An 18,568-nucleotide genomic window follows, 5' to 3' on the forward strand; every position below is an offset into this window, starting at 1 on the left:
CAGCCCCTACCTCTCCAGCGAGTGCAGGAAGTCCGTCATGCAGGTTCGGAACATGGCATCAGCCACGTTCAGGGCTCCGCACACCACTCCCAGCATGATATCCGGCTTCTCTGCCTGGGGGATATGGGGAGCTTCGGTGTCCAAGGGACCCAGGCCACCCAGGGCCGAGTCCCCAAGACCCCAAGGCCCAGGGAGATGTGCTAGGACACACCTGCACTTTTTGGGCAATGAGCTGGTCCAACCAGCCCGTGTCAATGTCGTTGTTCTGGAAGCTCTCGGTCTCTAGGAGGTTGATGAGGTACTCCACAGTGGTCCTGAAGTCACCCCGGATGGACAGCTCCTTCAGGGCCACCACCATGTTCCTGGGGGTGGGGTGATACACAGACCAGGTCACAAGGCAGCACCTATGTTACCAGCTCTCTGAGGGCCAGAGCAGCAGAAGCTCTGGGTCCCAGTACCACATGGCAGCACCCAGGGAACTCAATGGATGCTGGGGCAGAGCTGTGGGGTCTCTCCTCTCTCACCACCAGGCACAGCACCCAGGGAGCCCCATGGAGGGTGGGCAGGGCTGTGGGGTCTCTCCTCTCTCAGCACCATGGACAGCACCCAGGGAGCCCATGGAGGGTGGGCAGGGCTGTGGGGTCTCTCCTTTCTCAGCACCCTGCACAGCACCCAGGGAGCCCATGGAGGGTGGGGCAGGGCTGTGGGATCTCTCCTCTCTCAGCACCAGGCACAGCACCCAGGGAGCCCATGGAGGGTGGGCAGAGCTGTGGGGTGTCTCCTCTCTCAGCACCAGGCACAGCACCCAGGGAGCCCATGGAGGGTGGGCAGGGCTGTGGGGATCTCTCCTCTCTCAGCACCCTGCACAGCACCCAGGGAGCCCATGGAGGGTGGGCAGGGCTGTGGGGTCTCTCCTCTCTCAGCACCAGGCACAGCACCCAGGGAGCCCATGGAGGGTGGGCAGGGCTGTGGGGTGTCTCCTCTCTCAGCACCCTGCACAGCACCCAGGGAGCCCCACGGAGGGTGGGCAGGACTGTGGGGTCTCTCCTCTCTCAGCACCAGGCACAGCACCCAGGGACCCCCATGGAGGGTGGGCAGGGCTGTGGGGTCTCTCCTCTCTCAGCACCAGGCACAGCACCCAGGGAGCCCATGGAGGGTGGGCAGGGCTGTGGGGGTCTCTCCTCTCTCAGCACCAGGCACAGCACCCAGGGAGCCCATGGAGGGTGGGCAGGGCTGTGGGGGTCTCTCCTCTCTCAGCACCAGGCACAGCACCCAGGGAGCCCATGGAGGGTGGGCAGGGCTGTGGGGTCTCTCCTCTCTCAGCACCAGGCACAGCACCCAGGGAGCCCATGGAGGGTGGGCAGGGCTGTGGGGTGTCTCCTCTCTCAGCACCATGGACAGCACCCAGGGAGCCCATGGAGGGTGGGCAGGGCTGTGGGGTGTCTCCTCTCTCAGCACCCTGCACAGCACCCAGGGAGCCCATGGAGGGTGGGCAGGGCTGTGGGGTCTCTCCTCTCTCAGCACCAGGCACAGCACCCAGGGAGCCCATGGAGGGTGGGCAGGGCTGTGGGGTCTCTCCTCTCTCAGCACCAGGCACAGCACCCAGGGAGCCCATGGAGGGTGGGCAGGGCTGTGGGGTCTCTCCTCTCTCAGCACGGAAATAAGGAAGAGATAAAGAAAGGAAGAAGGTAGTAAGGAAAGAGGAAGGAAGAGGAGTGGCAGAAAGACAGCTCACTCAATAGAGTGCACACTTTATTACGTGTGAAGACCCTCTCTCACTTTCCTGCCCCCCCCCCCTATTTTTTTAACCAGAGCACTGCTCAGCCCTGACTTATGGTGGTGTGGGGGATTAAGCTTGGGACTATGGAGCCTCAGGCATGAGAGTCTCTTTGCATCACCATTATGCTATCTACTCTTGCTCAAGATGCCCTGGCATAATAAATTAGTCCTTATGTTTTAAGTCTCTAGACTATATTGCCTGAAATAGGCTTTTTGTTCTCCCTCAAGTTCATCCCCTAACAGGACCGAGAAGCAACGGCCTGGTGACTTGGGGTCTGTGTGACCTCACAGGCAGCAAGAGGGCAGACTTGGCTCCCAAAGCCCAGGCCGGGGACTGAAAGGGAGTTTAAAGCACTCTGCGTTTCCCCAGAGCGCCGGTTCCCCTGCAGCCTCAGGCTGACCATCTTCCTACAGGAATTGGCAGGGTAGGGCAGGATACTGACGAGATGGCCTCTTCCCGGTTCTCTCCCCAGGAGAAGCAGTGTCCAAACTGGGAGTCTGCAAACTCGTGCAAGCCGCCAGCCGCCGCCACACTGAAGTAACCCCACACGTTCTTGTTGCTGCGGAAGTTCAGTTCCTGGACTGTCCCGGAGCTGGGCTTGAACCCCTGCAGCCCAGACAGAAGCCGAGAGGGAGAAGTCACAGCACTGTGGAAACACCCCTCCCGTCTGTTCCTGATAATGGGAGGCTGGGCAGCGGCCCACGGCCCCGACTCACCTCGTCAGGGTTCTCACTGGTGATTCTGGCTGCGATGACATGGCCCCGAGCGAGGGGAGGGCTGGCAGGGGCGCTGAAGGAGATGGGGGTCACCCCCCACGGGGACTCCCCATACAGCAGCCGGATGTCCTTCAGCCGGTGCAGTGGTACGCCCATGGCGATCTGAAACCAAGACGCCCGGTGGACAGTCAGTCCAGCATAACCCAGTGCCCAGGTGCCCATCAAGCTCCGGGCGGGTGGGGGGATGGAGAGCACCATAGATAAGACGCGTTTTTAATCTGTATTCTTATATACCACATATAATATTGTCAATACATATAAAATAAAGTCTTGGGGGTTGGGCGGTAGTGCAGTGGATTAAGCACACAAGGCGCAAAGCACAAGGACCGGTGTAAGGATCCCGGTTCCAGCCCCCAGCTCCCCACCTGCAGGGGGGTTTGCCTCACAAGCGATGAAGCAGGTCTGCAGGTGTCTTTCTCTCCCCTTCTCTCTTTCTCCTCTCAATTTCTCTCTGTCCTACCCAACAACAACATCAATGGCAACAATAACAGTAATGACAACTGCAAGGGCAACAAAAATGGAAAAAAATGGCCTCCAGGAGCAGTGGATTCAAGCCCCAGCAATAATCCTGGAGGCAAAATAAATTAATTAATTAATGAAATGAAGTCTTTTTCTGGGGAGCAGGTCCACAACTTTTGCCAGTTTCTGAAAAGGCTATGTGGCCTGGCCATGGAAGGTTCTGGATACATTACTCTCACACACACATACACACACACACACACACACACACACACACACAAGACAGTCACACCACAGATCAGCTGGCCAGGAGGTGGGCAGATAGAGCTTGCTGAGCAGGCCAGTCCTCCAACCCCCACACACACACAGAGACACTCACATGCTCACACACACACAGATATAGCACTCTCACACACACACACTTACACACAGATAAGACACACACACAGAGATACACACTCACTCAGATATACTCACACAGACACACACACACATACACAGACACACACACACATACACAGACACACACAGATACACAATCACATACACAGATACACAATCACACACACAGATACACAATCACACACACACACATACACAGACACACACACACATACACAGACACACACAGATACACAATCACATACACAGATACACAATCACACACACAGATACACAATCACACACACACACAGACACACACACACACCCATTCAGCCCAGGGCCTCACCTGCAGCTGGGCGGCCGGCAGGTTGATGTCTGCAATCATCTCCGTGCAGGGGTGCTCCACTTGCAGGCGGGGGTTGAGCTCCAGGAAGTGGAAGCTGCCGTCCTGGCTGTAGAGGTACTCCACCGTGCCCGCACTCACGTAGCCCACCGTCTTGGCCAGGCGCACGGCGCACTGCCGGGCAACAAGAGGTGAGCATGGGGACACGGGGGCTGCCGGGCCCTCCGTGAACCTGCCCCTCACCCCAGGAGACCGGAGCATCCCCGCCAGGGTCTCCCACTGAGGACGCTCCGGCTGGCCCGTCCCCCTCAACCCACCTGTTCCATGAACTCAAACACGGCCGGGGTGGCGATGGTGGCCGGCGCCTCCTCGATGATCTTCTGGTGGCGTCTCTGAATGGAGCAGTCCCGTCCAAACAGGGACACGGCGTTGCCGTACTGGTCAGCCAGGATCTGCACCTCCAGGTGGCGGGCATGCTGCGCCAGCTTCATAAGAAAGATCGGGGAGCCCGGGATCTCGCTCTGCACCTGGGATGGGGGCACAGGAGGGGTGGCTCTTCCCCAGGCCTGAGGGTACCCAAAGCAAGTGCCAAATGACAGACGGGACACCCGAGGGGATGCCAGGCCTGGGAGTTCAGAGCGTCAGGGCACAGCCGTTGTACTGTCTGTCGCCCCATACACAGGGACTGAATTCTAAGATGGACTAAACAAAGCAAGCTGAAGTGACACATGAGATGTCTCAGCCCAATCTGTATGAGGAAGAAGAAAACAGTGTCTGGGAGTCAGCGGTAGTGCGGCAGGTTAAGCGCACATGGCACAAAGTGCAAGGACCGGTGTTCGAGCCCCCACTCCCCACCTGCAGGGGAGTCGCTTCACAGGCAGTGAAGCAGGTCTGCAGGTATCTATCTTTCTCCCCCACCTCTGTCTTCTCCTCCTCTCTCCATTTCTCTCTGTCCTATCCAACAACAACGACATCAACAACAATAATAACTACAACAACAATAGAAAACAAAGGCAACAAAAAGAGAAAATAAATATAAAAAAATTAACTTAAAAAAAAGAAAACAGAATGTCTTTAGATATTTATTAGTTACTCATTCATTTTTTGCCTTCAGGGTTATCACTGGGCTCGGTACCGGCACTATGAATCCACTGATCCTGACAGGCATTGTTTCCATTTTATTAGACAGACAGAGAGAAGTTCAGAAAAGAGAAGTAGATAAAGAGGGGGAGAGAGAAAGAGAGACACCTGTGGATCTGCTTCACCGCTTGTGAAGCTTCCCTCCTGCAGATGGGGAGTCAGGGGGTCGAACCCAGATCCTTACTTGGGTCCTTTTGTTTAGTACTATGTGCGTTTAACCAGGTGTGCCACCGTCTAGCCCCTCAGGATGTCTTTATAGATGAATAACCAGTAAAAGCACTGGAAGGACGAACTGGCTGCACCTGGATGAGTGCACATGTTACCATGTGCAAGGACCCAGGTTCAAGCCCCACTGTTCCCATCTACAGGGGGGAAGCTTCCTAAGCAGTGAAGCAGGACTGCTGGGGTCTCTCTGCCTCTCTCCTTCTCTACCTCCCCTTTGACCCCCCCAATTTCTCTCTGTCTCTATCCTAAATAAATAAATTAAATATTTTACAATAAAAAAATTAATGTTCTGGGAAAAGTAACTGGGGAGAGAGCTTAATGGATTGAACACTGGACAGACACACACACACACACACACACACACACACACACAATGATGCTGGTTTGATCCCTAGTAGGGCAGTGCCCTGGCTGCTCTCTCTAATTCAAATCAAATTAATCATACATCTTGGGGCCAAGCAGTGGCACACCTGATTAGGTGTACACAGCACCATGTGCAAGGACCTGGGTTTGAGACCCCACTCTACACCAACAGGGGAAGGCTCCACGAGCGGTGAAGCAGGGCTGCAGGTGTCTCTCTTGTCTCTATCTCCCTATCTCCCCTACCCTTTTCAACTTCTTTTTGTCTTATAAAACAGAAAAAAGAAAAAAGAAAGAAAGAAAAAATAATGGGGGGGGGTGGGTGATAGCGCAGCAGGTTATGGGCACACGGCACGAAGCACAAGGACCAGTATAAAGATCCCAGTCCCGGCTCCCCATCTGCAGGGGAGTCGCTTCACAGGCGGTGAAGCAGGTCTGCAGGTGTCTGTCTTTCTCTTCCCCTCTCTGTCTTCCCCTCCTCTCTCCATTTCTCTCTGTCCTATCCAACAACAAGAGCAATGACAACAATAACTACAACAAGAGCAACGAAATGGGAAAATGGCCTCCAGGAGCAGTGGATTCGTAGTGCAGGCACCGAGGCCCAGCGATAACCCTGGAGGCAAAAAAGAAAAAAGAAAAGAGAAAATGACCGCTAGGAGTAGTGGATTCATAGTGCAGGAACCAAGCCCTAGCGACACACACACACACACACACACACACGTCTTCAAAAAATACGGGGGAGAAAGTGTGAGCAGTTCGCCTGGGGGTGGGGGCCTAAGGGCTGCAGACTGGTGCAGAGGATCCAGGAACCTTTCTTGACGCTATTTCCGGTTTTGTGGCAGGGCCTCATACACGCCTGAGTCCTCTGCTCCCAGCAAACTTTCTTTTTCCCTTGAATTTTGGGTAGAGTTAGTATCTCAAGTGTGAAGTCCCAAGTTCAGTCCCTCACATGCACGTGTTTGAGCGATATTCTGGCCTTCCCTCTTCCTCTCATAAACCAACTTTTTTTTTTTGCCTCCAGGGTTATTGTTGGGCTTGGTGCCTGCACTACAAATCCATTGCTCCTGGAGGCCATTCCCCGCCCCCCATTGTTGTTGTTATTATTGTTGTTGTTGTCATTGTCGTCTGATAGGACAGAGAGAAATTGAGAGAGGAGGGGAAGACAGAGAAGAAGAGCAAAAGATAGACACCTGCAGACCTGCTTCACCGCTTGTGAAGCGACCCCCACTGCAGGTGGGGAGCTGGGAACTTGAACTGGGATCCCGTAGCCAGTCCTAGCGCTTCACAGTATGTGCACTTAACCCAGTGCCCTACCGCCCGACCACCAAACAAACTTTTTTCTTTTTTGCCTCCAGGGTTATTGCTAGGGCTCCCGGAAGCTTTTCTTTTCCCCTTTTTTTGCCCTTGTTGTTTTATCGTTGTTGTATTTATTATTGTTGCTGTTATTGATATCATTGTTGTTGGATAGGACAGAGAGAAATGGAGAGAGGAGAGGAGGACAGAGAGGAGGAGAGAAAGACAGACACCTGCAGACCTGCTTCACCGCTCGTGAGAAAGACAGACACCTGCAGACCTGCTTCACCGCTCGTGAAGCGACTCCCCTGCAGGTGGGGAGCCGAGGGTTCGAACCAGGATCCTTACATCAGTTCTTAGACTTCGCGCCACATGCATTTAACCCGCTGTGCTACCGCCCAACCCCCTAAACAAACTTTTAATTGCACTTGCACACCTGAGGCTCCCAGTGTGATCCCCAGCATAACAGAGTGGTATCCTGGCTTTTCTCTCTGTCTCCTGTGAAACTATCTCTCTCTCATGCAATTAAAAAAAAAAAAAGGACTGGATGAGGAAGATAGCATAATAGTTACACAAACAGATTCCTATATCTGAGGCTCCCATGTCCCAGGTTCAATCCCCCACACAACCATAAGCCAGAGAACTGAGCAGTGCTCTGGTAAAATAAAACAAAATAAAATAAAATGGGCCGGGTGTTAGTACACCTGGTTGAGTGCACATGTTACAGTGTACTCAGGACCCAGGTTTGAGTCCCAGGTCCCCAGCTATGGGGGAAAGCTTTGCAAGTGGTGAAGCAGTGTCGCAGGTGTCTCTTTGTATCTCTCTCCCTCTCTATCACCCCCTTCCCTCTTGATTTCTAGCTGTCTCTACCCAAGAAATAAATAAATATCATTAAAAAATTTTAAGTAGGGAGTCGGGCGGTAGCGCAGCGGGTTAAGCGCACGTGGCACAAAGCGCAAGGACCGGCATAAGGATCCCAGTTCGAGCCCCCGGCTCCCCACCTGCAGGGGAGTCGCTTCACAGGCGGTGAAGTAGGTCTGCAGGTGTCTGTCTTTCTCTCCCCCTCTCTGTCTTCCCCTCCTCTCTCCATTTCTCTTCTCCATTTCTGTCCTATCCAACAACGACATCAATAACAACAACAACTACTACAACAATGAAAAACAACAAGGGCAACAAAAAGGGAAAATAAATATATAAAAATAAAAGAAGGAAAAAAATTTAAGTAAAATAAAAAGACCAAGTTACTAAATTTCCCAAAGCACATATTCCACTTCTCGTGAGGCACAAGCAGTCATGGACAGGCCCCTTAACCCTGTGCCCGCAAAAATCAGTTCTAGACATACAATTCAGAAGTGCAAGGTATACAGACAGACAGCCCTGCAGACAGACAGGCTGACAGAAATGCCGATGTGGGAAGGGTTTGGGCCTCACCTGCCTGAAGAGGATGGGGAAGTCCTCGGCACTCTTGGCTTTGCGTATGCCCTTGCCCCCGCCACCCTCGGAAGCTTTGATCATCAGGGGGAAGCCAATCTTCTCCGCAGCCTGTGAGGAAGGGACAGGCAGGGCTCCTGAGGGCCGACTCAGCTTCTGGGCAGCCTGGAGCCTAAGAAGGTTCCGGAGCACAGGCCACCCCCGCTTCAGCCTGTACCTCCAAGCCCTCGTCCACGTCCTTCACGCAGCCCTTGTCATAGATATTTTCGGGGACGCTGATCCTTTTCCCCTGCTGCAGGTCTCCCTCTGTCCATGCCACGGTCAGTCCTGGGGCATCACAGAGAAGGGTGAAGCCCACTCCCCCGGGATGGTGACATACACGATGAAGAGCCACTGGGCCCCAGCCGCCTCACCCACAGAGTTTCAGCCTCCCACCGTGGCTGTCCATTTCTTTTCATTCATTTTAGTTTGCTTCCAGGGTTATCACTGGCACTCGGTGTCTGTATTATCAATCCAAAGCTCCTGGCAGCCAATTTTCCATTTTACTTGATAGGACAGAGAGAAATGGAGAGGGGAGGGAAAGATTGAGAGGGGGAGAGAAAGACAGACACCTGTAGACCTGCTTCACTTCTTGTGAAGCGATCCCCTGTAGGTGGGGAGCCGGGGGCTCAAACCAGGATTCTTGCGCCGGTCCTTGCGCTTTGTACTATGTGCACTTAACCCAGTGCACCACCGCTCGGCCCTCTCCATTTTTTTTTTTTTGCCTCCAGGGTTATCGCTGGGACTCGGTGCCCGCACTATGAATCACTCCTCCAGGAGGCTATTTTTTCCCTTTTGTTGCCCTTATTTATCACTGTTGTCGTTATTATTGTTGTTGTTATTGCTATCGTTATTGTTGGATAGGACAGAGAAATGGAGGAGGGGAAGACAGAGAGGGGGAGAGAAAGACAGACACCTGCAGACCTGCTTCACCGCTTGTGAAGTGACTCCCCTGCAGGTGGGGAGCCGGGGGCTCGAACCGGGATCCTTACGCTGGTCCTTGCGCTTTGTGCCACCTGCGCTTAACCCGCTGCGCTACCGCCCGACTCCCGGCCCTCTCCACTGAAGGACGATGCAACCTCGCATGGTCAGTCACACCTGAGAAACATTCACGGGCGGCTCAGGAGGTGGTGCTAGACAGAGAGCACTAGACTCTCGAGCCGAGAGCCTGAGCTCCATGTCCAGCACCGCGTGTACCTGAGTGGTGCTCTGCCCCCCTCTCTCTCTTTAGTAAGTATTTGTTCCCTTTCTACTGTAGTTGACAGGAAAGAGAGAGACTGAGAGAGCAAGGGGAGACAGAGAGGGAGAGACAGAGAGACATCTGCAGCCCTAATTCACCACTCATGAAGTATCCCCGCTGTGGGTGGGGAGCAGGGGCTCAAACTCGGGTCCTTACGTGCTACAATGTGTGCGCTCAGCTGAGTGCACCAATACCCAGCCCCTACGATTTTTTTTTTTAAGAAGGAAGGGCGAGGCAGGGGAAGAAGAAAGGGAGAAGAGGAGGAATGAAGAGGAGGAAAAAATAAAGGAAGAAAAGGGGTGATGATGGTACACCTGGGTACGTGTACAGGTTACCATGCACAAGGACCCTGGTTCAAGCCCCTATTCCCCACCTGCAGAGGGAAGTCTCATGAGTGGTGAGGCAGAGCTGCAAGTGTCTGTGTGTGTGTGTGTCTCTCTCTCTGTCTCTCCCTCTCTCAATTTCTTTGTCCTGTCAAATAAAATAAAATTAAGGAAGAAATAGACACTGCTGGGAGTCGGGCTGTAGCGCAGCGGGTTAAGCGCAGGTGGCGCAAAGCACAAAGACCGGCGTGAGGATCCTGGTTAGAGCCCCCGGCTCCCCACCTGCAGGGGAGTCGCTTCACGAGCGGTGAAGCAGGTCTGCAGGTGTCTGTCTTTCTCTCCCCCTCTCTGTCTTCCCCTCCTCTCTCCATTTCTCTCTGTCCTATCCAACAACGACGACAACAACAATAATAACTACAACAATAAAACAACAAGGGCAACAAAAGGGAATAAATAAATAAAATAAATATTAAAAAAAAAAAAAAAGAAATAGACACTGCTGAGGGTTGGTCCCCAGCACAGACAACACCTCACCACCACCACTACCAGAAAGAGAGTGAGCAAGGGGAGTCGGGCTGTAGCACAGCAGGTTAAGCGCACATGGCGCAAAGCGCAAGATTCCCGGTTCGAGCCCCCCGCTCCCCACCTGCAGGGGAGTCGCTTCACAGGCGGTGAAGCAGGTCTGCAGGTGTCTGTCTTTCTCTCCTCCTCTGTCTTCCCCTCCTCTCTCCATTTCTCTGTCCTATCCAACAATGACGACATTAATAATAACTACAACAATAAAAAAAACAAGGGCAACAAAAGGGAGTAAATAAATAAAATTTTAAAAGGGGGGGAGGGAGAGAAAGAAAGGAAGTCAGACCTAATCTACCAATTCACTTGAATAATAAACACACAATAACCCCAATTCTGCCCCATGGAGTTGTGTTTACTTGTTTGTTAGGAATCATTTCCCCAAAAAACCCTGGGACAGGAGCCTTCACACACAGTAAAACTATGAGCTTTATGGAGTGAACCATCTTCCAGCCTCATTTACAAATTTTATATGAAAGAATGAAAACAAAGCAAGCTGCTATGGACCCTGCCACACCCCCCCACCGCACCCCCCAGACTCTTGATGTGAGCCTGCCTGAGCTGAAGACCTCCCCCAAATTGAAATTGGGGTGCTTACCGCTTCCACTCCAGGGCAGGGTGGGGACGTGCAGTGTCTGGGCCACGATGGTGGAGGCGATCTTATCTCCCAGGGCCCACATGGCCTCACTGGGGGGGCCTGAGGGATGGGGACAAGGGCAGGGAAGAGTCAGTCAGCCAGCTGCCAGCCCCTTGCAGCCCCCAGGCTCCGGCCCCAGGGCACCTGGCGTGGGCCACGGGAGGGGACCCCACCCTGCTGCTGCTTTGTCACTGAGCTCCCAGCACACAAGGACTGTCCACCTGGTGTGAAGGTCAGCCGCAGCTCCAGGGCAAAGGGTTCACTTTAGGGCAAAGACACAGGCTAGCCCCCCCCCGCCATCCAAAAACTAAAAAAAAGCAAGTCCTTTTCTACGACAAGCCAGACAGGAAACATTTCCAGCTTCATGGGTCTGCTGTCACAGAGACTCCACCTGCTCCGTGTGGAGAAGCAGCAACTGCAGGCAACACATACATGAACGAAACAAGGGCAGGGCCACATTTCAATAAAACTTTATTGGCAAAAACAGGCACTGTGCCGGATTTGGCTGTGGGCTGGACCATACTCCCCAGTGAAGTTACAAACAGGAGAGTCCTGAGGGACAGCCAGTCAGAGGCCACGAACAGAGAAAGCAGCTGCACATCAGCGGAGCCTCAGTGGAGCCTGGGGCCTGGGCCCAGAGGTGAGGGAAGCAGAGGGAGTGCCTATGGGGGCTGAAGGCTTCCAGAGACTAATCCTGAACTAGGCAGGGGCCATGGACAGTGAGCATCTCTCTGTGTCATGAGATGCAGATGGAAGTGGCATCACTTTGTGGAACAAAGACTTCAAAACGTCTGAGGACAGTCTGGGTGATGGCCTGGTCTCATCAGAAGGGTGACCCCCAAACCTCACCAGAAATCTGAGTGGGCTGGTGTGCCAGGCCCAATGAGACCTCAGCTCGGGGCCCCAGACTCAGGTAGTGTGGTGACCATGGTAATGGCTCCCCAGTCCCTTGGGCTGACTGCACAACCCCCCTCTGATAATGAACGCTGTGACATGGGAATCCCTACCGAACCCCACTTCACAAGGCTTCCAACACCCCAGCTCCCCCCGTAACTGGGGTCAGCCTACCTAAGAAAGCAATGTCGTGTTTGCACAGGAGTTCTGGAAGCTTGGGGTTTTCGGAAGCATGGCCCCAGCCGGCCCAAACTGCCTAAAGAGAGAGAGAGAGAAGCATGAATAGGATCTCCCTTCCAGAAACCAGCTCCCTGCACAGGGGAGATAGCTCAGTGGGTAGAGCATTGGCTTGCGTGTGTCCCAGGCCCCAGAATCCCTAGCATTACATTTGCCAGAGCAGAGCTCTGGTCCCCCTTTCTTTATCTCAATAAATAAAATAAATCTTAAAGAAATACAGTTTTTGAGCTGAGAAGACAGCATAATGGTTTGGTTCTGCAAAAGACTCTCATGCCTGAGGCTCCAAGGTCCCGAGTTCAATCCCCAGCACCACTATAAGCCAGAGCTGAGCAGGGCTCTGGTCTCTCTCTGTGTGTCTTTCTTTCTCCCCTTTTCTCATTAAGATAAATTAAAATAGGGAGTCGGGCGGTAGCGCAGCGGGTTAAGCGCAGGTGGCGCAAAGCACAAGGACCGGCGTAAGGATCCCGGTTCAAGCCCCCGGCTCCCCACCTGCAGGGGAGTCGCTTCACAGGCGGTGAAGCAGGTCTGCAGGTGTCTGTCTTTCTCTCTCCCTGTCTCCTCCTCCTCTCTCCATCTCTCTCTGTCCTATCCAACAACGAAGGCATCAATAACAACAATAATAACAACAACAATAAAACAACAAGGGCAAAAACAAAGGGAAAATAAATAAATAAATATTTTTTTAAAAAAAAAGATAAATTAAAATAAGTAAAATATTTTTTTTAAAGAATTTTCTAGGGAGTTGGGCGGTAGCGCAGTGGGTTAAGCACAGGTGGCACCAAGCGCAGGGACTGGCATAAGGATCCTGGTTTGAGCCCCCGGCTCCCCACCTACAGGGGAGTCTCTTCACAGGCGGTGAAGCAAGTCTGCAGGTGTCTGTCTTTCTCTCGCCCTCTCTGTCTTCCCCTCCTCTCTCCATTTCTCTCTGTCCTATCCAACAACAACTACAACAATAATAACTACAACAATAAAACAACAAGGGCAACAAAAGGGAAAATATTTTTTTAAAGAAAAATTTCTAAAAAAGAGGATGAGAACTGGTATGCCTGGTGTTAGAACATACGCCTTAAAAGTCCTGGGTTGAAGCCCAGGCACCACATGGAGGCACTATGGCACCAGGGGGAGATCCACAGAAGGGGAACAGTGCAAACCCATCACCCAGGACACACTGAGAGGCCTCCACTGGCATCAGGTCCAGATGCCTGAGTCTTCCAAGGCCTTAGCCCTCCAGCCTCCCCAGCTGCAGGCAGTGCCACCCCACTCCTGGGCCCGCAGCAGGCCTGGCACCCTCACGTGCCTGCACGGGGATCCTCTTGGCGATATCCACAATCAGCTCCACGTTGGCATAGTTGTTGTTGTTGGGGCCTCCGGGCACGGGGACATACTGGTCTGCCATCTTGATGTATTCTGTGCCACAGAGGGGAGGGAGGGAGAGAGGGAGCACTGAGAGACACAGCCCTGGGTGGGCAGCTGGGAGACAGGGCCCCCGGGCAGGCAGGCGGCTGGGAGGGTACCTCCCAGAGACTCAAGCAGCAAGGGCCCCAGAGTACCACCACCAGAGGAAACAAAGGAACAGCTCAGTCTTCCTTGTGCATGGAACCACTGCCGGGGCAGCCTCCCTGGGTTAACTCCCTCATTTTTCTATCTTTGATAAAGGAAAAAGAGAGGAGCAGAAAAGAGAGGGAGGGAGAAACACTGCCACCCCACCCCACTATCCATGGAGCTCTCCCTGGTGCTGTCTGTCCATGGTGCCCCCATGTGGTGCTGGGGCTTAGACCAGGGCCTGGTGATCGATGTCACTGCTAAACCCAATGAGTTGTCTTCTAGCCCCTGAATATTCTATTTTAACCATGTGGAAATATACACACATCTGGAATAGGCCCAGAAGAGAGGGAAACGGCGAGTGGGACTGAAGTGGTGATTATTAGTATTTTTTAATTCCTATTCAAAGTTTATCTCAGGCTGGGGAGAGAGCATAATAGTTTTGTAAAAGACTTTCATGCTTGAAAATTTGAGGTCCCAGGTTCAATTCCCAGCACCACCATAAGCCAAAGCTGAGCAGTCCTCTGGAGCCCCCCCTCCGTGTGTGTGTGTGTGTGTGTGTGTGTGTGTGTGTGTGTGTAATTATAAAAAACAAATACAAGGGGGCTGGACAGTGGCACGCCCGGTTAAGCACACATATTACCAAGTGTGACGACCCACACAAGAATCCGGGTTCGAACCCCCAAACCCCACCTACAGAAGGGACTCTTTGCAAAGAGTGAAGCAGGTCTGCTGGTATCTCTCTTTCTTTCCCTCTCTCTATCCTCCCCCTCCTTTCTCCGTTTCTCTCTGTCCTATCTAGTAAAATGGGAAAAAATGGCTGCCCGGAGGCCTGGGTTCACAGTGCCGGTACAGAGACCCTTGACAACCCTGGAGGCAAAAAAAAAGATTAAATCAATACATAAATCATTTTTAGAAGTTTATCTTACTGCTGTTCCGTCATTAAAGCAATATGACTTTTTCCCCCCGAAGTCAAGAAGCATACAGTTGATCTCTTACTCATGCGTGAGAACACAGGTCAGTAGGGCAGAGTCTACCTTCACAGTGAAACAGGACCAGGGGGGCATTTTAAACTGGCAAACCTGAAGCTGTCCCCAGAGACACCCCTCCCTCCCAAATCCCCTGGTCTCCACCAGCCCCTTCTGTCCCTGGGACTCTCTCGACAAAAGGTGATTCCTGCAGTGCCTTTCTTTGACTGGAGTGTTTCCCATCAGCTAATGTCCTCCAGACAGTATTTCCTTCCATTTTCAGACTGAATGCAAACAATAATTAGATTTTAAAACAGCTATGCCCTATAAACCAGAACGGTCTAACTAGGATGCTTTGAACGGAGAAAAGTGCAACTCAGTTTAAAGGGTGGAAGACAGCTCACTAGAGCACATGCCTGCGAGTATATAAGGTTACAGCCCGAGCACCACATGGGAGCACCACGGACAGCACCAGGGGGAGATCCATAATAACCAAGTGGTTTGGTGGTGTCTCTCCTCTCTCTCCCTCCCTCTAGTCTGTGTCTTCCTCACTGCCTCTGAAATAAAAAAAAAAAAAAAATGAACACACTGAACTGGGGGCAGGGTTTGCTTAGTAATGGGCATTCAACAGGTGTGAACAACATAAAAAATAACAGCTAAGGGCTGGCCAGTGTACAAGGGAACTCTCCAAGGCCCCTGGAAAGTAGGCTGAAACATCAGATGTGTACCCATGTTAAGGAAGCCGGAAATCCATGTTCTCCCTGGAGGCCTGCCTCCGACATCAATCAAACATAAGAATGCCAGAGTCTCAGAGCCCTGAATAAGAAGTCACGCAGACACCGCAACGATGGCCACCTCAACATGCTTCACTTCAGACTGTGTCCAGAGACTTCACGTGTGGAGTGACAACCCTTCAGCTTCATTACTCAGGTGAGACTTTTCCTTTCATAGTATTCTCTACTTCCATCCCAGGTGGTTCACTTTCTAACAAAGTCCCAAAACCTAGATATACACCAGTTTCTGTGAGAGAGAGCATATGTTCACACGTATCCATAAACTAGTGCAAAATATATACCTGAAAGCAGAAGTACACTAGAGTTTGCAGTGAGTATCCTCCTAACACTTCCTCTCCACTATTCCAACCTTTGGGTCCATGATTGCTCAACAATTTGTTTGGCTTTGTATGTTAACTCTCTCTTTTCAGCCACCAGGTTCCAGATGCCATCAGGATGCTAGCCAGGCTTCCCTGGACTGAAGACCCCACCAATGTATCCTGGAGCTCCACTTCCCCAGAGACCCACCCTACTAGGGAAAGAGAGAGGCAGACTGGGAGTATGGATCGACCAGTCAACGCCCATGTTCAGCGGGGAAGCAATGACAGAAGCCAGACCTTCCACCTTCTGCATCCCACAATGACTCTGGGTCCATGCTCCCAGAGGGATAGAGAATGGGAAAGCTATCAGGGGAGGGGGTGGGATATGGAGACTGGGTGGTGGGAATTGTGTGGAGTTGTACCCCTCCTACCCTATGGTTTTGTTCATTTATCCTTTCTTAAATAAAAAAAAAAAATAAAGAAGAAGTCACACAGAGCCCTGGGTTAGTGGCAGAAGCGACAAAGCAAACACACTCATGAGGCCAGGGCTCTCAGAGACCCAGGGCAAGAGGGCGGGGCGGGGTGGAGACCAGCTGTGCAGAGAGCGTGGGAAACACACTGTCAGCAGAAGTTCCAGCGCATCGCAACAGGTGCAAGAGCAGAGAGCACTAGCCCAAGACCCTCGGATACACTAGCAGAGGAAAGGGTGAGAGAACGAGTGTCGGTTTTCAAAGATCACTCTGGGGAGCCGGGCGGTAGCGCAGCGGGTTAAGCGCAGGTGGTGCAAAGAGCAAGGACCGGTGTGAGGAGCCCCGTGGGAGCCCCGGCTCCCCAGCTGCAGGGGAGTCGCTTCACAGGTGGTGAAGCAGGTCTGCAGGTGTCTGTCTTTCTCTCCCCCTCTCTGTCTTCCCCTCCTCTCTCCACTTCTCTCTGTCCTATCCAACAATGATGACATCAATAACAACAATAACTGTTGTATGCTTTACATTGGTCTGGTCTAGCTCTCCCCCTGCCAAGAAAATTGGTTCAGTCCTGCTAGTTTTCGCAGCCCGCTTGTCCCCGCCCCAAGGTACCCCGAGAGAGTTCCAGAGTTCGAGAGTTGTTGGCGCCTGCAAGAGAGTTCTGTTTGGTGATTAGTTTGGGTTAGTTTATGAATCGTTGTTTCTGAATAAAGAAATACAGCTTCCCTGCCCAGCCGAGTGTCTTCGAGTCTCTGTTACCCGCCTGTGAAGCTAGCCCGGCCAGCTAGAGCCTCCGAATTTTAACAACAAATAACTACAACGATAAAAAAGGCAACAAAAGGGAAAATAAATTTAAAAAATAAAAAATAAATAACTATCACTCTGGCTGCTGCCATATGAAGGGTATGTAAAGAGAGAAGATGGTTCGGGAATGGCACAGTGAATAAAGTGTTGGACTCTCAAGTATGAGGTCCTGAGTTTGAGCCCCAGCAGCACATGTACCAGAGTGATGTCTGGTCTTTTCCCCTCCTACCCCTCTCATAAATAAATATTGAAAAAGAGAGAGAGAGAGAAGATGAGGGGAGCCAGGCAGTATCGCAGAGAGTTAAGTGCACGTGACACAAAGCACAAGGACCGGCATAAAGATCCCAGTTCGAGCCCCCAGCTCCCCACCTGCAGGGGAGTCGCTTCACAGGCGGTGAAGCAGGTCTGCAGGTGTCTGTCTTTCTCTCCCCCTCTCTGTCTTCCCCTCCTCTCTCCATTTCTCTCTGTCCTATCCAACAACAATAATAACAACAACAATAATAACCACAACGATAAAACAACAAGGGTAACAAAAGGGAAAATAAATAAATTTAAAAAGTTGAAAGAGAGAGAGACAGAAGATGAGAAAATGTATGAAAGGCTGGACACAGGCAAAAGGGCCCAGAGGTGGAGACCCCAACCCGCTGACAGCCCCCAAGGCCCTGCATGGTGCTGGCTGCGACTTCACAGGCTGCCCCCGCATCAGCAGACATGTCAGCCCAACAAACACCATGCATGCAGGCTGTGGAGAGGGTCCTGGGACTCCGCTCAGGCCCGAGAGGACCTGCCCAGTCTGTGGGCGCGTGGTCCAGGTACCTGCGTTGGCCTTGAGGTCCTCTGGGGTGACCATGACGACAAAGCGGATGGCCCGCTCGTTCCGGAACATCTCGTAGGCCCACCTGCGGATGGAGCGCATGCACTTCACGGCAGCAATGCCATTGTTGGCAATGAGCACCTGTGGTGGAGGTGAAGAGGATGGGGCGCTGCAACCCTCCCCATGACCCACCTCCCCACTGCAGAGGCCCTGAAGCACCTGGAGCACATCTTTCATGCCTCTGTGTATTTCTAGGGCTCACAGTTCAGAGCAGGGCAGGTGCTCAAAGTCTTCTGGCCACATGAATGAAGGATGGATGGATGGATGGATGGATGGATGGATGATTGGATAAATGATTGCATGGATGAATGGATGGATGGATGGATAGATGGATAGATGATTGCATGGATAGATGGATGGATAGATGATTGCATGGACGGATGGATAGATGGATGATTGAATGGAGGATGGATGGATGATTGGATGGATGGGTGGATGAATAATTGGATAAATAATTGTATGGATGGATGGATGGATGGATGGATGACTCAACAGATGGCTGGGTGGGTGGATGGATAGAAGGATGGATGATCCTAAGAATAAAGAGGTGGGCAGATGGATGAATAAGTAGAATAGATGAACATTATTGATGGATGGATAAGTGACCAAGTGGATAAGCAGATGGATGGATAACTACATGGAGGTATGATATTTTACTCTTCTGTGTGATGCCTCCATGACACACCCCTAAC

The 18,568-nt window shown here is 52.2% G+C and overlaps 1 protein-coding gene across 6 annotated transcripts in view; it reads right to left on the bottom strand.

Annotated features, from left to right (window-relative positions):
- The window catches only part of ACACB (acetyl-CoA carboxylase beta), a 96,368-nt gene that overhangs the window by 45,920 nt on the left and 31,880 nt on the right, over positions 1-18,568 (bottom strand). For all 6 annotated transcript variants that reach the window (XR_009550301.1, XM_060192550.1, XM_060192551.1 and 3 more), the window contains 12 exons: positions 17,819-17,957; positions 13,428-13,541; positions 12,072-12,149; positions 10,965-11,063; positions 8,409-8,518; positions 8,192-8,302; positions 4,060-4,269; positions 3,746-3,916; positions 2,497-2,658; positions 2,223-2,386; positions 212-362; positions 11-114 (listed from right to left, as the gene is read on the bottom strand). Coding sequence is in view for 5 of the 6 variants with exons in the window: in XM_060192550.1 (XP_060048533.1) it covers positions 11-114; positions 212-362; positions 2,223-2,386; positions 2,497-2,658; positions 3,746-3,916; positions 4,060-4,269; positions 8,192-8,302; positions 8,409-8,518; positions 10,965-11,063; positions 12,072-12,149; positions 13,428-13,541; positions 17,819-17,957 (1,613 nt within the window). In the remaining variant the exon portion in view is untranslated. The remainder of the gene's footprint in view (positions 1-10; positions 115-211; positions 363-2,222; positions 2,387-2,496; positions 2,659-3,745; positions 3,917-4,059; positions 4,270-8,191; positions 8,303-8,408; positions 8,519-10,964; positions 11,064-12,071; positions 12,150-13,427; positions 13,542-17,818; positions 17,958-18,568) is intronic.

This window comes from Erinaceus europaeus, chromosome 6, assembly GCF_950295315.1.
Source record: "Erinaceus europaeus chromosome 6, mEriEur2.1, whole genome shotgun sequence".
NCBI classification, from domain to species: domain Eukaryota; kingdom Metazoa; phylum Chordata; class Mammalia; order Eulipotyphla; family Erinaceidae; genus Erinaceus; species Erinaceus europaeus.